Source organism: Aquila chrysaetos, chromosome 20 (assembly GCF_900496995.4).
Source record: "Aquila chrysaetos chrysaetos chromosome 20, bAquChr1.4, whole genome shotgun sequence".
Taxonomy (NCBI): Eukaryota; Metazoa; Chordata; class Aves; order Accipitriformes; family Accipitridae; genus Aquila; species Aquila chrysaetos.
Window position 1 is genome coordinate 13,176,372 of NC_044023.1, and position 22,763 is coordinate 13,199,134.

A 22,763-nucleotide genomic window follows, 5' to 3' on the forward strand; every position below is an offset into this window, starting at 1 on the left:
TTGCAAATAGGTAAGCATGACCCTATCTGTACATGATTCAAGACAATGGGACCTTTCACAGGCATGCGTGAATGCTTGCCATATCAAGATACAAGGAAAGGGTATTGCAGCTCACTCTACAGAGCCTCAGCTTTTACAGCAGACTGATGTGTGCACGATGCTTGTGTGGAAATAGAAGGGACACTGCAGGTATAACTACAGAGTTAAGAGAAACCTGGGAGAAGGGTGGTTAGTCTGTGCCTTTTCTCTTTTTATCGAGGGTGAGGAGGAGAATTCCCACAATGACATTTGACAAATTACCTTAATAGGGTAGTGTTTCGTATGATGGAAGAACTGATCCCCAAACACTTCCCTGTGTGGTTTGCAGGCAGTGTATAGTGTGCACTTCATGTTATGCTGTACCTCTGCAGAGAATTTTCAGGGAACATTTCACTACTTCGGTTATATCAGTGACAGCAAAACCAGAAACACCAGTGCAGTCAGGCAAAGTTGTTTTGGTTAGAACAGACTCAGTTTGATAGAGGGAAGATTACGCCTCCAGGGCCATCATGAGCTCCTTACACCTAGAGCTGATATGAAACTGAAAGGCCTCATGCAGGATGTAAGATAGAGGCCCTCTTGTCCATCCTTCAGGTTGCAAACCTTGCATTGCTATTAATCTGGTGTGGTCTGAGTAAATTGTTCAGGTTATGTGACCCTACACCCAACTCTGGTTACTCAGTTAAAAACAGTGTTTTGAGCATTGCTAAATATGTAAGAAATCAGACAATTAGTCCACCAGGTACATTTCTGTCATACTGCAGCCTGCTGATCATAAATTGAAGAGCTGCCACTTCTGGATTAGCATGTTTGTGAGGATTTAAATGTACCAATTCCAAGGCATCCTCTCACTTTGAGAAAACCACACAAACAGTGCCAGCCTAACAACACTAAATGAAAAACCCACCCACTGGGCAAGTGCTGAAAAGCAGTAATAAACTGCAAACAGCAGACTGAATGGATGGTTTTGGTGAGAGCAACCTGGTCCTCAGCTTCCCATTTTGAACTCAGAGGGGAAAAAAAAAACACAACCCTCAATGGGAGATCAAAACTTGACCCTTGTGTACAGTAGATACTGAGCTGGGAAAGGAAATCTGATGAAAAAGCTGAATGAAATGCTGTGCTAATCCCTTTGAGAAAGCACGCTTGAAGAGTGCTCTGCCATCCAGAGCAAAGTCTAGGTTCAGCTGTGACATCCCCCTCAGGCTCCCAGAAAGTTAACAGGACACTGCCCAGGCCCAGAAAGAGTCTTTAAGCATTAGTCATAATAATGAACAGCATTCTCTCTTAATCACTGCTAGGAAAAAAAAGTTGTATAACAATTGGATGTCCTGGCACTATCCAAACCACCCTTTGCTGACCTTCCAATGTGAGACTGCAAAGACATTCCCTTGGAAAAAAAAAAAAAAAAAATCTGTTGAAATTTGACATGTAAGTGTGAATCTGCTATTCCTTTTTGTCTGCAGAGGTAGCCTGCCTCTGATCCCTTTGCTTCTCCTGTTCCTAGCAGCTGGGGATGAATGAGAGCCAGGTTGTGTGCAGAGCCTTGTTTTGACACTGCTTAGATCTATATTAAAAAAAAAAAAGGAAGGCATGAAAAAAGCCCCAGAGCAAGGCACACACCTGCCTGTTATTGGGGGTGACAACACAGGATTAAGCAGTTTGGATATAGACTTGTATGGGAGCTTTGACTCGGAAGCCTAATCGTTTCCTAACCAATGGTTAGAAAAGCTGCTGTATCCTTGGCTCTTTCCTGTGGCTTATTTGGAGGCTTAAGGGATCCTTCTGAAATGGCACCATCTTTTGTACTCACCCTTTGCTTAGCTTAAAAAATAATGCAGGCATGTAGACCCATTAAAAAGGGTCTCCAGGAAAACAAGCTTTTTTACTCTAAGCACAAGGGTTGAAAATGAAAATGTGCCCAGATGCACATGCACACACACACACACTCTGAAAAGCTCTGCTTCTCATCCTTTTACTTCTGAGCAGAGGGAGTGAACTTTTAATTGTAGTATCACAAAGGCCTGATCACATCTTGGTTCAAAGTCTGTCTTAATCAGCCCTGACCACACACACAGCTGTCTATCTTATTTCCTCCACTTAAGAAACATCATTGGCTGAGTCAATCCCCACATGTGACATGCTTTAAAAATTGCCCTGATTTGGTCATATGCTCCAAAGATGCATATGTATGTATTTCAGATTCAAAAGGCTTTGTTTGATTTTTTCATTTTGCCTGTTTTTCATCAAATACCCACAGTCTGCTCATAGCTATATCTTATGCAGTATTATTAGACTGAAGTTTAAGGCAAGATACCTCAAAGTCCACTGAATTACTTGGAGCACTTGCTATTTTCCTGTAAGTTGGGACCATATTGTTACAACCAATATTATATTTTACATCTGTGTCTAATTACATGGGAAAGACAGCTGTGCTGAGGGCAGACAGATTTACCGAGGACTTGAGTGGAGACTGCTGTATGAATTATTCATTTTTCATTATTCCTTGTCTCCTCCTTTTTACAGTAGTTTCTGACAAAACAAACTTAGTATAGGAGTGAGACTAAAAGGCAAGAGGATGCTTTGTGACACTTCGTGACTGATAGCCAATTCTAAAGTACAATGATGAAATTTTTCATTACACTCTGTCAAGGGGAGAACCCAAATAAACCAGCCTTCTCTGAACCAGAACTGTCTGCACACCGTCCCTAACATAATTGATGATGCCTTTGACAAACAAAGCCATTGTCATGTCGGCTGGTGTTTTGTTAGACAGGGAGGTGGATGGAGAGAAAAATAGATTTTGCCAAGAGAAAAGAAGCAAAAATCAGCAGGGAAAGATGCTGTGTTGTCAAATATTGGGAAATATAAAAGGGTGAGGTTTTGGAAACTTGCCTTTATGTTTCTTTAATTGTGAGGTTTATCTGCAAATCTGTGGTTCTATTAAAGAGATAAAACCCAGTCATCAACAGCTGCCCCTTCAGCATGTGACATGTGGGCTCTTATTTTGGGAGTTACCTTAGATGCACAACTGGGATTTTGGCCGTAATACTCTGGAAGCCAGACAATGTACACACCCAAGCTGAAATGCTAAATAAACACAGACTGAGTAAAGCGTTCACAAGCCACTTGTATAACTCATCTGAAAGTGTTGTACATTTATTGATTCAGCTTGCTTTCTGATCCACCAGAAGCTGGCCCAGTTTCTAATTGGGGAATATGCCCCACAGTTCATTTGGTAACATTAGTTTTCCTGAACCGCAGCCCCAAAATGAGAAAAACAAAACAAAACACTTTTTTCCTACCTCCTCATCAGCTTCTGCCAATGCTGTCCATCACTATACTGTAATACTTTCCCTTAGGGATAGGATGGAAGAAGGTCTCATCTTCCTGAATCAGGATCTAGTCTCAGTTGGTGATAGGGAGTCTAATGATGCTAATGATTTACCCATCTGTTATGTGACCCTAACTGATGAAACCTGAAAACAAGATGGGAATAAAGATGGACCTAGAAGTTGCAGAAATGTAAGAAATCTAAGGTCAAAACTCCACAGGTAGATCCTACATACAGAGATATTACAGTGAAATCAGAAACCTGGATTCAAGCCAACCTAGATGTTGGCAACCTCTTACTTCTTGTGGCTCAGACCTGTCTGCGGTAAAGGAAGCATGTGTTTCCTCTCCTTATCCTCAAACCTATGACACCCATTTTTTTCAGTGACAGACGGAACTAAGTGTCTCCTCTTTTAGGGTGATGTAGTCAGCCCTGCAAAAATCTGGGCAAAAATAATTCAAGTTGAGCAGCAACAAATCAGAACTTGCCTTTGAAACTGTCAGTGTTAATGAGCACTTCATTGTTACACCTGCTCTCCAAAACTGACAGCAAAATCCCTGGGTTTGCTCCCGAAGTCAAGACTGCTTTGTGGCAAACAGGCAAGCCTGCTGCCATGCGCCAACCAGCTCATTGTGTTGAGTACACTGCCCATGACAGCACGCTTATTTTCTGTCCTTAGGCTATTGTGCTAGTGTCCCTTGAAAACAACGGACTGAGATCTGTCTACAGCAGAGTGTAATAATATTATTAAAAATATTGGCATAAAGAACACAGGGCATGGTAAAAAAAAAATAACTATGTAGTAAGCAGATCATAACAGAAATGCCCTTTAAACAAAATTGCTCACTCTTTTTCTCGTACTATTTTCAAAAGATATTTTCTTTTTTTGAGCATCAAATATGAGGTTGCAGATGAAAGTGAATCTGTCCCTGCTACACTTAACACCCTTTATACTTGCCCCTTCCCCTTGGAAAATGATGTGTGGAATCAGAGTGTTCATCTGGTCTCTTATCTGTGAGGTCATGAAGAAAAGTAGTTTGATTAGAAGCAATGATGGGCAAACTTCAAAAGCTTTGGAGATCATGTTTGGTTCAGATAAGCATCCAAAAGGCTGGCCCCTGATCCAAGCTATCTAAACACCTTGGGTGTCCAACATTTAACTGAAAATCTCTGTTAAAGCTGGTCTTAACCACAAGATTTTTATTTCTGCCCTCTTCCAGATGGATGAAGTAGTGATGCATTTCCTTGTCAGTCTCTGCTACAAGCAAAAGCCAGGGCATGCTGCTTTGTTAATACAAAAAAGAACTGAAATATGAAGGCCTAGAGTTCACTTCAGCTCTCATTTTAATCAAACTTGTTTGAATATCAGAAAAAAGTGGGTATGTTTGTTGCCTGTATTTTACCTCTGCAGAGCTGTTGGCACAAGGCTTGACCATCTCAGCTAGCCTCTGCCCTGATGGAGAGGAGTCAACTGTGTTGGCTTTGCACCACTATATGTATATCACTTTCCACCTCACTCCCTGATGCTGTCACATTGGGAATGTACTGGTGGTGTGGGATTATGACAATTTATTGTCTGTGAAGGCAGAGTTGCCCACAGGAGCTGTACTATCTGTTTTACTGCCAAGTTGCCTTGAGTTGGCAGGCTGGTGTCAAACTGGCAATAGCATTAGAAAGATCTGGGTTTTTTTCCTCCTATTTGCTCATCTCCAGCTACATGTAAAATATGTCTAGTGAGTTTAGAGATCTTTCATTCTGTCTGCCTGCCTTAGAACAAATCTGCTCATGTATTCATACAAAAAATTTCATCAGCTTCCTTACACACATACCATACTGCATGGTGAGATGTGTCCCTTAGAACTTGCACTGAAGGAAATTTGTGGACTCTTTAGAGGTAGAAATTGAAAAAATGTTTCAGGTCATCTGAACCACCCGCATAAGCTGCATCTAGCCCCAGAGGAAACAGTAGTTTTGTGATCTCTGTGTTCACAAGAAAGACAACGTAGGTAATAGCTATAATTTTTTACCTTGTCCATGCTAGTGAATCTTTTTGCAAAACACTTTAAAAGCGAATCATCTGTAAGCCCCTTTAAAAATAAACACACAGTAGAGGCTTCCTGCCACCGCTTCAAAACCCTGTATGGTCAAGATTTATGTAGTAGAGAAGAACTGACTTTCACACATAAATAAGTCCCAGTTGTATTTGTTTTGCTGTGCTTAATGAGTTAAAAGGAAACAAAAATAATATTGCAAATGTAGGCTGACAATGCAATGTTTACCAGTTCTGACTTAAAACTACTGAGCATAAAGAGGAGGGCACGAGTTTATCAGCCTTGCAAAAATGTCACTTAACCAGATGACCCCTGGGCACATAATCTCAGTCACCTCTTGCCCTATCTCCGTAGCTTGCGCCTGCCAGCCAATGGGTTCAGCCAACGCAACTTTCAGCAGAAGCTGGCGATGCCACCCCAAGACGGGATTCTGCTACTGCAAGCCAGGTGTGGCGGGCCCCAACTGCGATAGATGTCTCATGGGCTACTGGGGCTTTGGAGAAAATGGCTGTCGCCCTTGTGACTGTGCCAGAGACTGCGACCAGCATACTGGAAACTGTTTCAATGGGTAAAGAAGCCCTCCTTTGGGTTGACTTTGAGATGGGATTCTGTGAAATGAAACAAAGATTAACTGAAATACTTCAGCAATGACAGTAACTGGAGGATGCTGGAGGGTGCACAATCATTTGAAAAGGTGGCTGTAAATCATAAAAGGTTTCTTGGATTCCATTTGGTGGCTGGCACACTTTTAAGTAAGTCCATTGTATTATCCAAGGCAATCTTGAAATTATGACTTTTTGCAGTAATAATAGGCAACTCCACAACCCCATGGAAATACGTACAGCATCTTTAAATACACCTGTTTGCCTTGGAAATAGATGGAAGAATCTGGAGAGCTTGCCTCTCATCTGTGCCCAGGGTAAAAAGGAATTACGACGTCTCCCTCTTGTTTCTAGAGGGCAGGCATCTGTACTCCAAACATGCATTAATCAGTATAGAAATCCTGTGATTTGCTGAATGTCTGCAGTTTTATGGGTCCTGCAGGTGTCCTCAGTTCCTAGTGACATCAACAAGCGGTCACTAACTTTGAGTTACTTAATTCAGTAAAAACAAATAAAAGCAAAAAAGGCCCAATACATAGTTACTTTAAAAATGCTAAGTCAGCAGTGGTAAGGCCTAAATAAAAGCCTAGATCTTGTGATGTCTATATAGCATGAAGTCTTGCTTTTATTTGCACTCCCAACCTGAAGAAAGCAAGCTCATCTGTCTGGATAGAGCCACATGCTACAAATACCTGCTTCCCACCCAACTCATGCCCTAACAAAGTCTTCTGTTTTATGTGTCCCTCAGCTATGACAATGAGCCATTCTTTAACATCCCCATTGGGGGACGAATCCCTGACCTTGTGCAAACACCAACCAACGAGAGCGAAGAGGAGTGGAAATGGAATGACCATGAGCAGGGATTTTCTGCACTGAGGCATCCAGGTACAGCCCAGAGTCTGGGAATATTTAGTAACTTCACTCAGTGCCAATTCTTTCTTCTCTCCACCCTGACTTAAATTCTCCCACTCATCTCTAGCTTGTTTGTCCCCCATCTGCTGGCAATATCTGCTAATCTGAACTATATAGATTATCATTACACTTACATTGTTATTTTCTAAACCAACTGTACTATCCAACTTTGGTTTTGGAAATTGGTAAGTCATGAATATGATTGTGTGGAAAAAATACTCTCCTTTTGTTGTCATAATTATAGTCATAATGCTTATGATTTATACAACTCCTCAAGCATTCAGTTGCTGTTCAGAACTTCAAATGCTATTTGTAAAAAGATCGTGTCAGCCATTGCTGAAATGCACTACCTCTGGGGTGGAATGCAAGTTTAAGAGTTAAGATACTCCTCAGGGTACAACAGCTCAGGAAAGTAAAGTATACTGTATCCAGCTAAAGTTACAAAATAAGTAAGCTTATAGAATGAGGTGGAGCCTTTAATACTTAATTAGTTCTCAGTTTTGCTTGCCATGTATGAAGGTCAGCACTTAGGAGCATCAATGGCTTTGTAAGACCCAGAGGTAATAGTGCCACCTATTGCATACCTTGATTTTTCTGAGCAGGATATTACCTTAATACGAGCAAGGATCAGCATTTCTTAGCTTATGGGATCAAACAAGGGTATTATTACTTACATGATTTACACCTGGATCTGATTCTTATAAATCTCTTTATTAGTATCAGTTTATTAACTGTACAATAGACCCCACGAGGGCTGCATTTTACTTGACAGTACTGATCAGATATCAGAACAATTATTGTGTCATCTAACAAGAAACAGATTTCCAAATAACTGAGCTCACTCTCAAACTTACTCTTGAGGTCTATCCAGATTATGGGGGCTATATACATATAACTTTATAACCAAGTACCATTTGCTTTTCTCTCTCATGTCCTGGCTCTTCTCCAACCCTTTGTGTTATGTGGTTCCCCTGCTAGAGAAGTGTGTGTGCAAAGAAAAGGTGCTTGGAAGCGTCACTGACTTCTGCCAAATGAAATATGCTTATGGTAAGTGGGTAACATGCCCTCAAGGTATGGTAATTTCACAATGTTCTCTCTATGCATGTTATTAGCTGATTGCTATGAAAAATGACAGGACTGCCTAAGTCATGAAATAAGAGGTGGATTTCTTCTGCCTTTTTTGTGTAGTGACATGTCCCAACTTCTGATCAGAACTGAATAGCATTTTTTATGCAAGGCTCCGTGGTGTATCCTTGCCACCCAGTTAGCTTCCCTCTACAGCAGCAGGAGTGAAAGAATTGTAACTCAGTGGAATGGTTGGCCTCTGCATCAAGAATAAATGATAAAAACCTTGCATCTAAACTGCCATTGGCTTTGGACTTATTACGCAGGTTCAAATGGCCATGCTTGTTTACCAAGAATGTATTTAATACTGTTGTTTATGAACACCTGGTTCACACCATCACATGAAGCAAGAAAGGAAAGCTCTGGGATCCAAAGGTTTGATGTGCTTGTGTCATGACACAACAAAGCAGGCTTGTGGGGCTGATCTAGATGAGACTACCCTGCCAAAAAGTTATGGGATCCTATTAAATTAAAGGAGCAGAAATTTATCATGGCAACCAGATGTTGGGCCACAAAACAAAAATGCTTTTTCTGCTTTGTTGTGCAATCATGGAATTTTAGCCATGTGATATGCCTGCAGTCTGATGGGAAACGTCCCGAGTTCCTTCCTGTAGAGCAGGCAGTCCCTTCCCACAGGACAAAATTTTTGAGAGGCCAGCATTAAAGCTCAACACAAGTTTTCAAACTGCAAAATATAAAGCCTAGTATCAGTGCACTTAAAATCAGACTATTAGCTGCTGATCTGTTTTTTCCACCTTTCCTATGTATACATTCAAGTGCTTTCCCATGATTTCCAAGCATTTGACATCAGCCCATTAAAAAGTAGTTGCTAAATAACATGGTAAAAGGATCAGTTAACTACTTTTATAGAAAAAAAATCTATTTTTTCTTCCCCATATTTATTTAGAAGAACCATGACTGAAGTGGACAAGCATTGGAATACACTTTCTGTACAACTGCAGTATTTTCTCATGTCTTCTTTCAAGGTGTTAAAATTCTACATTTTAGCGGCATAAACCAAAATTCATTTAGAAATTCATTGCTGGTCTCTATCTTGATATGTTTTCTGGCAGTGATAAAAGCAAGAATCCTATCAGCTCATGACAAAGGGACCCATGCAGAAGTTGTTGTGAAAGTGAAGAAGGTCCTGAAATCAGGCAAAGTGAAAATTGCTCGGAGCAACAGAAGCATTTACCCAGAATCCTGGACCAACAGGGGATGTACATGTCCCATTCTCAATCCTGGTAAGGATAAAATGCTTACCAGGTATTTTCCTTCCTCTGTAAACAGTGGTGACAATTCATTATGAACATTAGCTATGGCTACTCAATACTTCCCACCAGACTTTCTGGGGCAGAGTCCTTTGATTCATCCACACCAGTGAGGGAGTCACTACACAGCTGCAGTAAAAAGCATTTTCTTATCAGAGAACAAAGTTTTACCAAAAAGCCCAAACCTCCCGGAAATGTTTTACTTTTAGTGACTTTATTTGATCTTCCAGAATATTTATGACTAGAAGAGTATTTGTGAGAAAAAAAAAAAAAAAATCCCTGTATTTTTATGTCCAAAGAGTTTTTTCTCACATCATGCTTTACTTCTTTTTGGATAAACTAAAAATTATTATGAAAATTTTGGAAAGTGGAGGAAACTTAACTTCCTCTATGCCTTTGTAATGTTTTCAAATAATGAAAAGTAAGTCTTCCTTTTTCCTTCTACTGTAAATTCTAGTGCATTCAATGGTTTGTTCTATTAAAGCCTAAAGCTGACAACCTGCAGCACATTGGAAACCATTCACGGGTAGAGAGCATAAAACCAAATTCATTTAATTTCAAACCAAGACAGACATGAAAATCTTTAACAATTAGAAAAATCATTTTTTAAGTAAATAAAGCCCCTCTTTTTATAACCAGTTTAGGATAGGTCTCTAGGTTTGCTCCCTAATCACATTCTATCAGAATGATTGATGTTTCTTCACTTTTAATTATGGGAATCTCCCTGCAGCAGTGGAGTGGAGAAGTAGGGTAGTGGAAAGCATCAACTTTCTCCTCAGCTCTGCTGCAGGCAGAAACATCACACCATAGACTGCAAAGCTCCATACTAGTGCTGAGTAATGTTATCAGTGGCTGCACAGATACATTGCTCAATTCAGCCTTCCCTATTGCTGCCTCTCCTGCAATACAAATTAGTGGACCACAGAGAAAAGTATGTTTACTTGAACAACAGCTAAAAACTGTAGGTAAATCTCAGAATCCTGCAAATTTGAGCCTAGACTCTATTTTTTCAAACAGAATTATAGAATCATTTAAGTTGGAAAAGACCTTTAACATCAAGTCCAGCTGTAAACCTAACCCTGCCAAGTCCACCACTAAACCACATCCCTAAGTGCCCAAGTAGATGCTAGGTGTCTAAATCTGACAGATCTTGATTACTTGCAGCTTTTCTTCGTATCACTGGAAGTTTCGAGTCTTTGGGACCATGACCTGGGATCAAGTCCCAATAAGACAAAGACTTTGGCTGTCATCAGGGTGACCGGTAGCGTATGCCAGCAATCATGTTTCATTATGCAACTGTTCACCACAGAAAATGGTGACTTGTCATAATTCTAAAAGCAGCACCTGATAGAAAAATTACCCCGTTTTTTTTCCTCTGAGTACATTAGAAACATATCCACTGAGTGAAAGGAATTCCTTATGCTTCACTTAAAGGTTAGATTAAACCTTACACTTTAAGACAAGTCCTCAGTTGAAATTAGCCACATACAAGAGACAGCTGTTTTAGGAAAGGCTGTGTCAAATCAAACTTGGTATGAATTTTTCCTGTTATGACAAAATGACCTGTACTGTCTCAGAAACAAATTTTGTCTTCCATTATCTGTATCAAGTGGAACCCTGCATCTGAATTTGCATTGAAGTATAATATGGACCCTGAGCTCCTTTTTTGGGGATAGTTCTTGAATTCACATATAAATTTTTTGGCTTAATGTAGTCCAAATGAATAAGGTGTTTCCCTTTACTTAAACTCCAGTGGCACAGTTGTGCATAATTAATTATTTACCAGTGCTCCCTGTGAAACTGTGGGAGCCCTTAATCAGACATGAATAAAACATATTGCTTAAATACAATGAGAGTACATCTGATCCCCATACAGATATTTGAATAAGGAAAATATCACAGGACGTTCAGATGCTAGAGATGCAGATGTTACACCATTGCCTCTTGATATAAATTAAAGCTACGGACAGGTTCCAATCACTGTAGTTCTGCAGATTTCAACATACTGCTTGATGGAACCCCTGCCCCAAGATCACAGTATGCCCTGACTCATGGTGGAAACCTTACTTTTTCTCTCTTCTTGGGGCTTTTACACCCACCTTTACCCTCCTTTCTATATAAGCATGAGCAGTTGCTTCCCAGCAACAGCTCAGACTCAAACCTGGTCATCGGTACATGGAGGTGTTAAATTTGTACTCCAGTGGTATGGTCACTGGAACTAACTCAATTTGTAGTTTTAATTCCTGAGCATGATCATATTGAACCTGTGTGCCCAGGAGTCAACACTAACAATATGCACATGAAAATATGTATACATATAAGATGGCACGTGCATAAACTGTATGAAGCTAGCTAAGATGCTACATGCCAGATCCTTATGAAATAGAGAAATTCTACATTTAGTTTTTTTCTTCTATTTACTGACTGAAGTTCCCCCCCCCCCTTTTTTTTTTTTTTTTTTTTAAAAACTAGGTACGGACTATCTTATAGCAGGCCAGGAAGACTCCAGGTCCAGCAAACTCCTTGTGAACATGAACAGCCTGGTGAAGCCCTGGAAAGCATATTTGGGAAAACAAGTATCAGATATTCTTCGAACTGGGTGCAAATAATTTCTGCTTCGGAAGTTGCTGAACTTTGCTTTTAGTAACACTGCAGTGAAAGGTGTTGTTAGTTTATCCATTTCCATTCAACATGCTCCTAGCTAAAGTGATGAAAGCAGATTTACCATCCTTTTTCCTTTCACGTGCTTAGACAGGAAACTTGGGACAAGACTACTTTTTTCAAAAATGCACAGCCTTATCATACAAAATTGTCTAGTGCATCATACATAGGTTACAAATTTCTTAATTTGAGCCTGATTCCACACACCCAGAGAATCATTTTACAAGGCAAAACTAAAGATATGGATTAGCATTTCCATACTTCAGGTCAGAGCCTGATATTAATATCCATAAGCTGCTTACATAATGCATTCATTACTTGGGTGTAGTTTTCTTGGTAAGTGACCACTAACAGGCAGCAATTTCTTTCAGCTTTGTAAGTGGCATAATACTAAACAAGCATGTCAAATAATACTTATTTAAAAGAGCTCAGATTGATTTAACATCAGACTGCAATTATTCCAATATAACAGGTTGCTTTCTAGAAGGCAGTATTATCCCATTGCTGAACAGAAACAAACTAATATGTGACTTATCTTGGGACAAGGTCCTTTATAGATGTACATGGCTATCATCAATGCTTAGCGCTGAGGTCTGCTGCAGAAACCACCTTGGCTCAAACTTGATTCCAAATCCAACCCTTGCTCTTTAAGGTCATTTTGCTCTTTGCTGTAGTACGTTAGTCTGTAACACCACAAAGGTTTCACAGTGATTACCAGTGAAAAGCCTTAATGCTAGGAAAGAGCCAAAACATGTGAGGAACCAGCAGCTGCTCTAGTGTTGAAATTTTAACACTACAAAAGCTATAAGGCAGAAGCAGGAGGAGGTAAATGGATTGACTGGACTGTGTATTAAATGAGGTAGCTATAGCTCCTGTGAGAGTAACCTGGCTATTCAAACTGTGCTCAAGACCACTGGCATTTGATTGCACTTAGCGCTTTCATTCTGCTTTATTTCTCTTGGTCACACTTCAGGTTAAGATATTGAAGTTAGGCTTCCTTCCCATTGTGCCTGAGGATTATTTTTCCCTCCACAGAAGTATAGGAGTGGTAACATCTGCACTCTAGGTAAAAACAGTTCTGTTCTGCAAATGCATTCTTTCTCAATCAATTTTACCCTACCCTGTAGTAATTAAGAGGTAGCTGTTTAAATCATTCCCTAACACAGTATTTTCAGGAAATTGTAGTTTAAGACCTGCATCCCCTGTTTAAGGGCTCACAATCAAATGAAGCTGGTTGGAACACATTCCCTTTTCAAGTAAAGCAGAAATTGTAATGAGTCAGTCTAGTCTTTCAGGGGGTTACAGAGAAAAACGCATGCACACATGCTACTTTTGCATAGTTCTATTCCATGTCTATAATTTTTTAATGTGCTCAGGAAAGAGGAGATGTCTTCATTTAGCACTGTGACTGGCACATGGAGTATCTAGAAAAACCTAATAATAATGCAGAATGATGGAAGTCCCAGTCTACAACTTAGGCCATCAGTTTGTTCTCTTTATCATGGGGAACCTGAAAAACCAGCTCCTTTCATTCCATTTGTTGCTGTTTTCCTTTTAACTTCATATTGTTGAATAGCAGAAAAATCCTCAGCTCATTTGGAAATGGATGACAGGCAGGTATTTTCAAAATAAAAGCCCCACTTTTTTTCCCCACAGCACATAAACATTTCTTCCTCCCCCCATTTCAGGAAGTCTCCCCTCCTCCATTGCCATTGCTTTCCCTCTTTCACTTCATTATTTATTTGTTGTTACCTAAAGCGGTATCCAACAACGTGGCATCTCTAACAAGCCATTTAATTAATGCAATAAAACACTTTTTAACCAAGGAATTTGGCTTAATTTGAAATGTCAGCTTACAGAAATTAAGAGCATAGCAACTGCTTTCTTTAATGTCTCCAGAAATTGTCTCACAACAAAAAGATTGACTAGTTCTCTTTCAAATATCACTAAAAATAAAGATGTGTACGTGAATTTACAGTCTGTTCTCAGAGGGCCTCTCAGAATAAATGAAAAATCAAGTGTAGGTTTAGAACTAAGCTAAGGAACATGCTTTTCAACAGAGGACATTTTACCTGCAGGGAATCTTATTTAATTACGTTCGTATTCCATTTTGGTTTGTAGTCACTACCATATTAAAACAAACTCCCATATTCCACTTTTTGAGCCAGATGGGTGATTTTTGTGGGGAGGGTAAACATCTGCATAGTTCCTTTCTGTGGATGAAAGTTATTTTTTAACATGGTCATTTACAAGCATTTCTAGCTACTGCTGGTAGAAATACTATTTGTAATAAGAAGATTGATACCCTGGTGTGTTCTCTTGGGGCCTACTATAATACAGTGATTAATGACTACCAAATGCAAACAGTGTTGTATGCAAACAAGATAGTCATCAATATATCACACATTTCAGGTATCTCAGAAGTAGGTGATATATACACACACTTTAGAGAAACGTGTAAAGCAAGTGGAGTGGGGGAACCCAAAAATATTCAGCTGATTTCTTCTCTCCCTTCTAATTTCCCATTCTTTTTGAATCTCTAATTTACTGGCTGGTACCTGTATAGCTAAGTCTACTTCATTCCCTTCATTAGTTAGAAACATTGCACATTTTGTCCCAACTACTAGCTTGTGTTTAATGGTTTTACTCTACAGAGTAGCAGGTATCCCGTAAGTCTGGAATTTGATTTGAAAGTGAAAAATAAAAGCACATTAGTGTGAGTCAACACTGCAAGTTGACTTTTTATTGTTATCACTACTTCTGCTAAACAGGTATCTCTTGAGTTCACAGAGAAGAAAAATAAAAGAATAAAGTTCCAACTCACACAGAGCTACCATGTGCAATCTCTTTGTTCTGCAATGCTACAATCCAGGCAGCCCATCTGAAAATAAGTATCTAAATACAAATGAACTGCACAGATTAAGTTACAACAGCTATTGATTAAAGAAGAGATGAGAAAGTTTAAATTGATCACCAGGAGACTTTCGAAAGGAACAGTTATTTTCTTGTGTACTGGTACCTGAAATGAAGACAGCATGAGACAGTGCAAGATGACAGCTGTCTTCCTAATAGAAGCTGTTGCATATTCCTCAGAACAAGCAAACAAGGTCATATATAGTAGACTAAAAGAACTAACATAGAAGGTATGGTATTCCATATTTGTACGGTATACAAAAAATAATTGTTTTATAGGCCTGTGTACAATATCACATACCTTGTGATCCTCTTGTGACTGGGTGTCTTAGGTGGCACAGTAGTACAAAGAATACTAACACGGAAAAAAGGATTCATTTGCCCAATGTGACTGGACAGTGTCTGTTAGTACATCTAAACCAGGACCTGTCTTTAAAATGGCCACGTGAACAACCCAGCAGCACCCAAACAGACATGTTGTCTCACAAGCAGTAGCAACCTCATACCAAATGGTAGCAATAATGTACCACTTGGAAATCCTGCATAAGGATGAAATAAAAGCTTTGCCCACAAGAAAAGAAGACTGGAAAGCTGTGGGAAATTTATAATAGGGCAGGTGATAGTTTGAAGCAGATGCACATATAACTTTCCACAGATAGCAACAAACTCAGGATTGCTGGAGGTCAAAGTAGCTCTCTGTAACAGCTGTGCAGCACGTGTATCCATGAACACATGATCATTCTGGCAATGGGGACCCTTAAACCATCAAAGTAGTTCATTAAATGGCCATTGTGAGTGCTAAGCCCTAACTCCAATGTACCGACGTATTGCTACAAATGGTTCTCCAGCTTCTGCTCTTGGCAATCAGCTAAGAAGGAAAATGTACCTATGCACAACTTTTGTGCACTGCTCTTCCGAGAGTGGCTTACTGCTATAAAGAGTAAGTTTTCTCTGTAGCATTTACCATGTCTCATAATTTTTCCATGCTGCTTAGTGTAAGCTGTCTTTGAGTTGACATAATTCACATGATGTGCTCCCTCAAGTCCCCCAGACCTCAAAAAGTTAGTGTGTTGTTATGTGTTGTAGCACTTCCTTTTTTTTGTACTAAAACTTCAATTAAAAATACTTAGACACTTATATTGATGTGAGGTTTGGGATCTATTTTTAACATTTTAAACCATGCAATCCTCAAACCACATGCACATTAATTCTTAAGTTAATAAACCACAAACATTCCAAACATCAGGTTCTTGCTTCGATAGTGTTAGCACAGTCACGCAAATGGAGAAAACCATTTAGCTAATAAGGCAACCATGATACATGCTATTTTTCTACTGAGCAATTCACCAAAAAAGTACATTTGGTATGACAACATGTACAGATTAGAAACACAAACTGAGTACAGTTAATTTATGTAAATGGCATGTTAATTCAATAACTGATTAAAACCCACTCCTGCAAAATCTTACATGTAGGTACTTGCAGGTGCTTAATTCCCATAATATATACATGAAGTTTTACTGGTTTGAGATCTAATAAAGTCTAAAAAAAAAATACTTAACAGGTCCTAAACCTGCTCCTTTACACAGAGTTGATTTGTGGGATGCAAGGTATGAAAATAGAAATGCATGACAGGTAGGTGGAAGATGCCATACCTATAAATGCTCAGAACTTAGATAGAAGTCAGCTTGTGTCGGTCTTCATACTTAAAATCAAGCCAGTGTGTTACAGAGACTTACCCTTGCAACTCTACATTATAGTTGCACTTACTCTTCGGGGTCCTGTGCAAGTTCTTACCTTACCTGTGTACTTCTATTCAGGAAACTGTACCTCTAAGACCCAGTCTTCATTCTTCACACGTTAATGACATGATAAATATTGCCATCGTTCTTTTGTCTTGCAGCTTAGTGATGCGAAATATTATGATGTACCACTTTCAAATGCACAGGTCTGAGTCTTAAAAGAGAATTTTGATCCAGGAAACCGTCCCTGTATATTAGTACTAGACAGTAGCTTTATGTCAGGTGTAGTGCTTTCATGACAAGTAACGTAGGCCAATATGGGACAATGTACAGTACAAGTTCTGTAGCCTAGATCCTCAGGCCCTTGGCTCTTCTGCATTTGAAAAATTGTGAGTCTAGCTCTGAAAATATTAACTCCAATTCATTTGTAATATGGCCTTTATGAGAAAAATCACAAGCACTGAGGATATTTCAATCATTAACTGTGCAGGTAACACCCATTAATAACATCTGTACACACTCTCAATATAAAACCATAATGGTTATCAACTGGACTAATTCTAAATCAGCAGCTTTACAGACATGCTAAATGTAATGCTAACAAGCATAGCATCCAACTATCAAAGCCTGCCAACCTTTGCTTGTTCCATGCAGGGCCAAATTGGAAGAAATCAGCTGGATCCAACCTAGTTCATTAGTTTAGATTCTTTATGTTGCAAGGAGAAAGAAGAAACAGCCCCTTGGGCCAGGTAAGGGAACAGAGCCAATACCTGTAAGGAAAAATGTGACTGGCTGTAGGGGAAAAGGAAGCAATACTAGTATTTGGGGGCGTATGAGAAGGGGACAAAATACAAAACAAAAGGAACAGGGTGGAGGCAGCAACACTCTTGTAACAGTAAGAAAAAGGTCAGAAACCACAGATGTAGAAATGAAACACCCCTCTCCCATATAGCACTCTATGAAGGGAACAAGTGCATTATGAGGGGATGCTTTCACCTTCTTAGGAGACATAAGGAACTGTCACATTTGGAAACAAACAAATCAACTGTCACATTTGGAAACAAACAAATCAACCAGACCTGTCATCAGATCTGGTACAACAAATCCTATGTTCACTTACCCTTCACATCACTGTTGCGGCATCTGGGTTAATCTGCAATGTGCAGTCACTACAAATCTTCCTGTGCTCTTTGTTTTGGCTATAACAGGGCCTTCATGAGCTGTCTGCTCACAGATGTATCAATACCAATTTGTAATAAGCTATTTGTCAAAGAACACAAACCAAGCCAAACCAAAAACACCAACAGCAAAAACATTTCTTCTTGTTTTAGAGATTGCCCCTCCATTCAGGTTATGGCTGCTGACAATACTTTGTGCTAAGAACATGGAATTCACTGGAGGAAGCACACACACACAAAAGAAGAAATAAAGGAAAAGTCCAAGGATTCTTGAGGAAAGTAAAGTCAGTAACAGACAGGAGAAAAATCACAGCCCTACATTAGGCAGCCATGGCCATACATTCCACTTCTGACACCACTGGGTGAAACTTGCTACCTCAAGTTTATTTTCCTTGAATTATAAAAAAAGCTTTTTTTGTATATCAAGCAGCAAACACTGCACTCTCCACAAGCAGGACAAAATATTTAATAATTTCAATTAAATTAGCAAATGGCAGAAAATTAAGCAATATTCCAGGCATTTCAGTGTGTTGTACAGGGCTACTTCCAGTGGATCTAAATGCATGAAAAGACTGTTCCACCTTGAACCACTGGATAAATGTACAGGGTACTTTAATCATAAACCCTTGTGCTTCTGGCAGCGATGGGTGCAAAGCCCATTGTGGGCTTTTACTCCTGCTATTAACATGTTAATAGCAGCAATCTGAACTGCTCAGGGTGTCTTAGTAGAAACAGTTATGCACTGCATTTACTAATATTTCAGTATTTTAGCAGTCTTTGACCTATTTCTTGGCCTTCATAGTATCAAGATACATCAATATTTGAGAGAGAGATAAGCTGCTGCTTCTTCCATGCTCAGCTACAAATCTGTAAGTCTTGAACTAGAATTCTAGTCATCTTACCCTAATGCAGTCAGAACTAGCCTACAATGAAGAACGCTAAAAAACCCCAACCTAACATCTTGATGTTTCAGGTCTTGAGAACCTCATGCTCTAGCTATGAATTCACCACCAAATTACCTAGTTTGGCATTTTAAATAACTTCACACTGATCCATGAACCATATTAGGTACCATCTTGCATTAGTGGGAAAGAACTATAACATTGATATCATAATCATTGCTGCACTTCTCCACTCTTACTCTATTGGGTGAGTTTTCTCTCAAGTTCTCAGCATCACTAACAAAACAGCTCCAGAGGGGTTAAAAGCAGTTGAAAAACAACTGCAGACAGGCTGGTACTGTTCAACAAAATTAAGTCATGTCCAATGAATAGAGCTGATTAAGAATAAATGACAAACTGCTGGTAGCTTCTCTACACTGTCCCACACTAACACTGCTAGAATTTTAATGAGAAGTAAAACAAGAGTCTAAGAAGCACATCATATCCTTTTTTCCTTCCCTAGGAATAAGAAAGTAGGTTCTACCTATTTAGGTAACAACTTTGCTCAAAGAGATTCATTGACGTGTGATCAGATAAGTGCCTTAGATGAACAGGAGACATCACTGGAAGGTTTAACAAGGACATTCTCAGTAAGAACTGCATAGGATATAGATCTTGTTTCCAACACTGCCCTGCCAGATCCCCAGATCCAATGATCCTTAGAATAAACTGCAAGATAAAAATCTCCCTCTAGACATACATCATTCCTGTCTGGGTGAGGGGAGAGGTCATTATCAAATCTGAAGCAAGGTCATATCTCTAGGAAAGTTACTGAACACCAGTTAGTTAGGTCTTTGAAATGCAGGCAGGCTGTACTGCAGAGAAAAGCAGAAAAAATTGAGTCAACTTTTAAACACATTCTGAAAATGCAATTTGATCTAACTTTAACCACTTTTCAGTAGTTAACTATATTTTATGTTAAACAATCACCTATAAGAGACAAGTTTTATAGGGAACCTTAAGTTGATTGCAGGAACAACCCCAGCCTAACAAGCAAGTTATCACAAGTTATATATGAATTTGTGGCCTGCATCATGCAGGGGTTCCAGCCACTTGATAACAGTCCTACCCAGCCTTCAAAACTATGGCTTGTTTCACTACTGCATTAACTGCAAAATTACAAGGGTATGCAATAACTGAAGAGGAATGATTAAAACTGGAAAATGGAAGTATTACATAGTAATATTGTACAAGGCAGTATTTTAGGAGCAATGATAAAAGTCTGTAGGACGAATACAATTAAAACAACCTCTTTTTATTCTAAAAACTAAATTGATAAAATCCAGCTGGGATCATATCTGCCCGTAATTGTTCGGGCTAAGTAATTTGCATTAAAAACATATTCTATTACATCTAGAAGTGCTTCATGCTTTGTTAACAGTTCCTTTTAGCTAAACTCTAATAAATATTTAATCACACTCAACATATCAGTTTTTATAGGACAGAGATCAACTAAGAGGCATAGAATTAAATAAAGAACAATTATTTCATAATGAAAGCTTTCCTGTTCCCCACCAATTACTACTTTTGACTTGACATACAAAAGCACCTGATCATTACAAAACTACTCCATGCAAGTGATTTCTCAAAAACATTTGAAACTACTAGTCCCCCCGCAAGAACCAATAGCTTAGGGATGGCAGATAGAGAATCAAGACATTATTTATGCAGAAAATAAGAAACATTAGAACGAGACAGCTATATGCAGCTCTAGGTTTTGTATCCAGACAATAAAAATGCAACTTATCTGCTTATTTCACAAGCTTGCCACATATTGCCAGGGATCATTTTATCATCTTTATTATATACTAAAATAACTGCTGATTGATTTTGGATTTAAAATGGAAGCATGCAACTATAAGAGAAAAATCATGTAAACAAAGCAATGCTGGGAAACATAATAGAAACAAGGAGTTATATGTATAGATATGTATAGATAATGTAACTGCATTAGTTTACATAGCAAAAAAAGAAATCCCAGACAATTTATTTTTCCCTATTCATCTAGAATTTAAAACAAGTCTACTACTAGAGATGGAAAAGAAATCTCCACGTAAATGCAGTAATACTTTCAAGGGATATATAATGGTCAAGAAAGACAACTTGACCCTAAAATTACATCATCAGAATCAGCTGCAGAGTCCACACTAAATAGCTTCCCTTTCTTTACTTTCAGGGGTCCAAGGAAGTGACAGTATGCATTTACTGTTGATCTACCTTCTAATTCCTCATCCTTCACTGAAGTGAAAGCTATACTACATAGTTGTCATGAACTTAAAATCCAGAAGTCAGTCTGACTACATTTTACTTCTCTTAATGTAGCAAAATACAAACTCCATGGCAGAAAATGTGCTCTAAAACTAAACTAGAAAACAGGAGGGACTGGACTCAGTGTCTCAACATATAGCCCTAATTCCTTGTCAAACAAGTCTTTATTACTATTTTAAGTTTTTAATGGCAACACCCCCCCCCCCCCCCCCCCCGCAAACCCTCACAGGCTGGCACTCACAGCAGGAGCAGAAGCGGGGGGGGGGGGGGGGGGGGGCAGGGGGGGCAGGTAAGGAGGATGAGAGAGACTTGATTTTTTTTTTTTTTTTTAGTCCAAGTTACATCACTTCCACTTTTAAGGGATTATCCAGAATGCAAATGAAGTGATGACAGTTATGCTAGTTTCTAATTTGACAAGGATAGGAGGAAAAGAAACTGATAATTTCCACAAAGACAAGGATTAGAGCTATGACTTTCTTTCTCAAAACACCTCAAACACATTACATGGTGTTTTTCAGTTTCTGAGGTAAGGCCATTACACATATTCCATATTTGTACTGGATCTAACACAACAGGTTACCAAGTCACAGCAGAGTCAGAAGAAGCAACTCCATCCTAAACACACCTTCAAATATGTTAGATTACATGCTGCAAGTTCCCTCTGTCAGTATTAGGTTCAGGTCCCTAGCTACTGTAGGACCAGGATTCTTGCATTTTGTTTTGTACACAGATGCTACAAATACTGTTACAGAGGATAAATCCAAAACCTGTACAGCATTCAGGCAACATGGGAAAGAATAGCACAGCAGAAAAAAATAGGAGGCAAACCGTTCTTAGAACAGAGCACCCCTTCACAAGTGGCTTTTGCTTCTTCACAAATTAATGCATTGGATTTCCATTTGAACAACCAAAAGCTTGGAAGCATGTGTTTGTTTTTTTTTTTTTAATTTGGTGCCCAGTGTTTATCTGATTGCCTAAGACTTCATTTTCATGATCCAATTGCCTAAGTGCCAAGGTTTATCACTGCTGCTTTTGTGCCCATTTACTCAGGTTAACTTGGCATTTGTCTTCCCACACCTGAAAGAGTCACACTGAGAAGCTCTGTCACACTTATATCTTTTAAAAGCAAAGAGATGCTGAGAGTACCTGCTACCCATGCCCTCAGAACTGAGTAGCTGTCAGCCTCTTAATTGCCTACAATTTTTTTTGAGGATCCAACAGCTGTACTGAAATATAAACAGCTCAAACACACTGTAAAATTTAACAGAAATTCCCCTCAAACATTCAGAAGCATCATCACTAACACTGAAATAACTTACGCAAACAAGATACCAAAACATTATATGGAAGCAATGTTGCTGAGCACTTAAGACTGCTGCCCACAGAGACAGGTAAGTGTTTAAATATTACTAGATTTACCGGGCTGCACTATTGCCACTACAACTTCTTATGCTTTGGTTAAGTTAACCAACACATAAGGAGAGGGGGGAAAAAAAAAACAAAACAACAAACCACCAAAAAACCCACCAACCCTGCAATGAACAGTTACTGAAGCCACACGTACAATTTGTTTTGTAATACAGTTCTCACAGCCTACATTTTGCTAGGAAAGAAAAACAATGCAGCGTTCCCTTATCCACAGGTATTAAACTATAGTGAATTACTATGAAATTATTTGCACCTCTAAAGTAATTCTCAAATAGTTTCATAGCTGTTCAGGTCCTCT

The 22,763-nt window shown here is 39.1% G+C and overlaps 1 protein-coding gene across 1 annotated transcript in view; it reads left to right on the forward strand.

Moving 5' to 3' along the window:
* The window catches only part of LOC115333279 (netrin-4-like), a 56,416-nt gene extending 40,371 nt beyond the window's left edge, over positions 1-16,045 (forward strand). Inside the window, exons 6-10 of the mRNA XM_029996015.1 lie at positions 5,779-5,992; positions 6,775-6,911; positions 7,917-7,985; positions 9,137-9,307; positions 11,807-16,045. Coding sequence (XP_029851875.1) covers positions 5,779-5,992; positions 6,775-6,911; positions 7,917-7,985; positions 9,137-9,307; positions 11,807-11,943 — 728 coding nt within the window. The 3' untranslated portion in view covers positions 11,944-16,045. The remainder of the gene's footprint in view (positions 1-5,778; positions 5,993-6,774; positions 6,912-7,916; positions 7,986-9,136; positions 9,308-11,806) is intronic.
* The last annotated feature ends 6,718 nt before the right edge of the window (positions 16,046-22,763 follow it).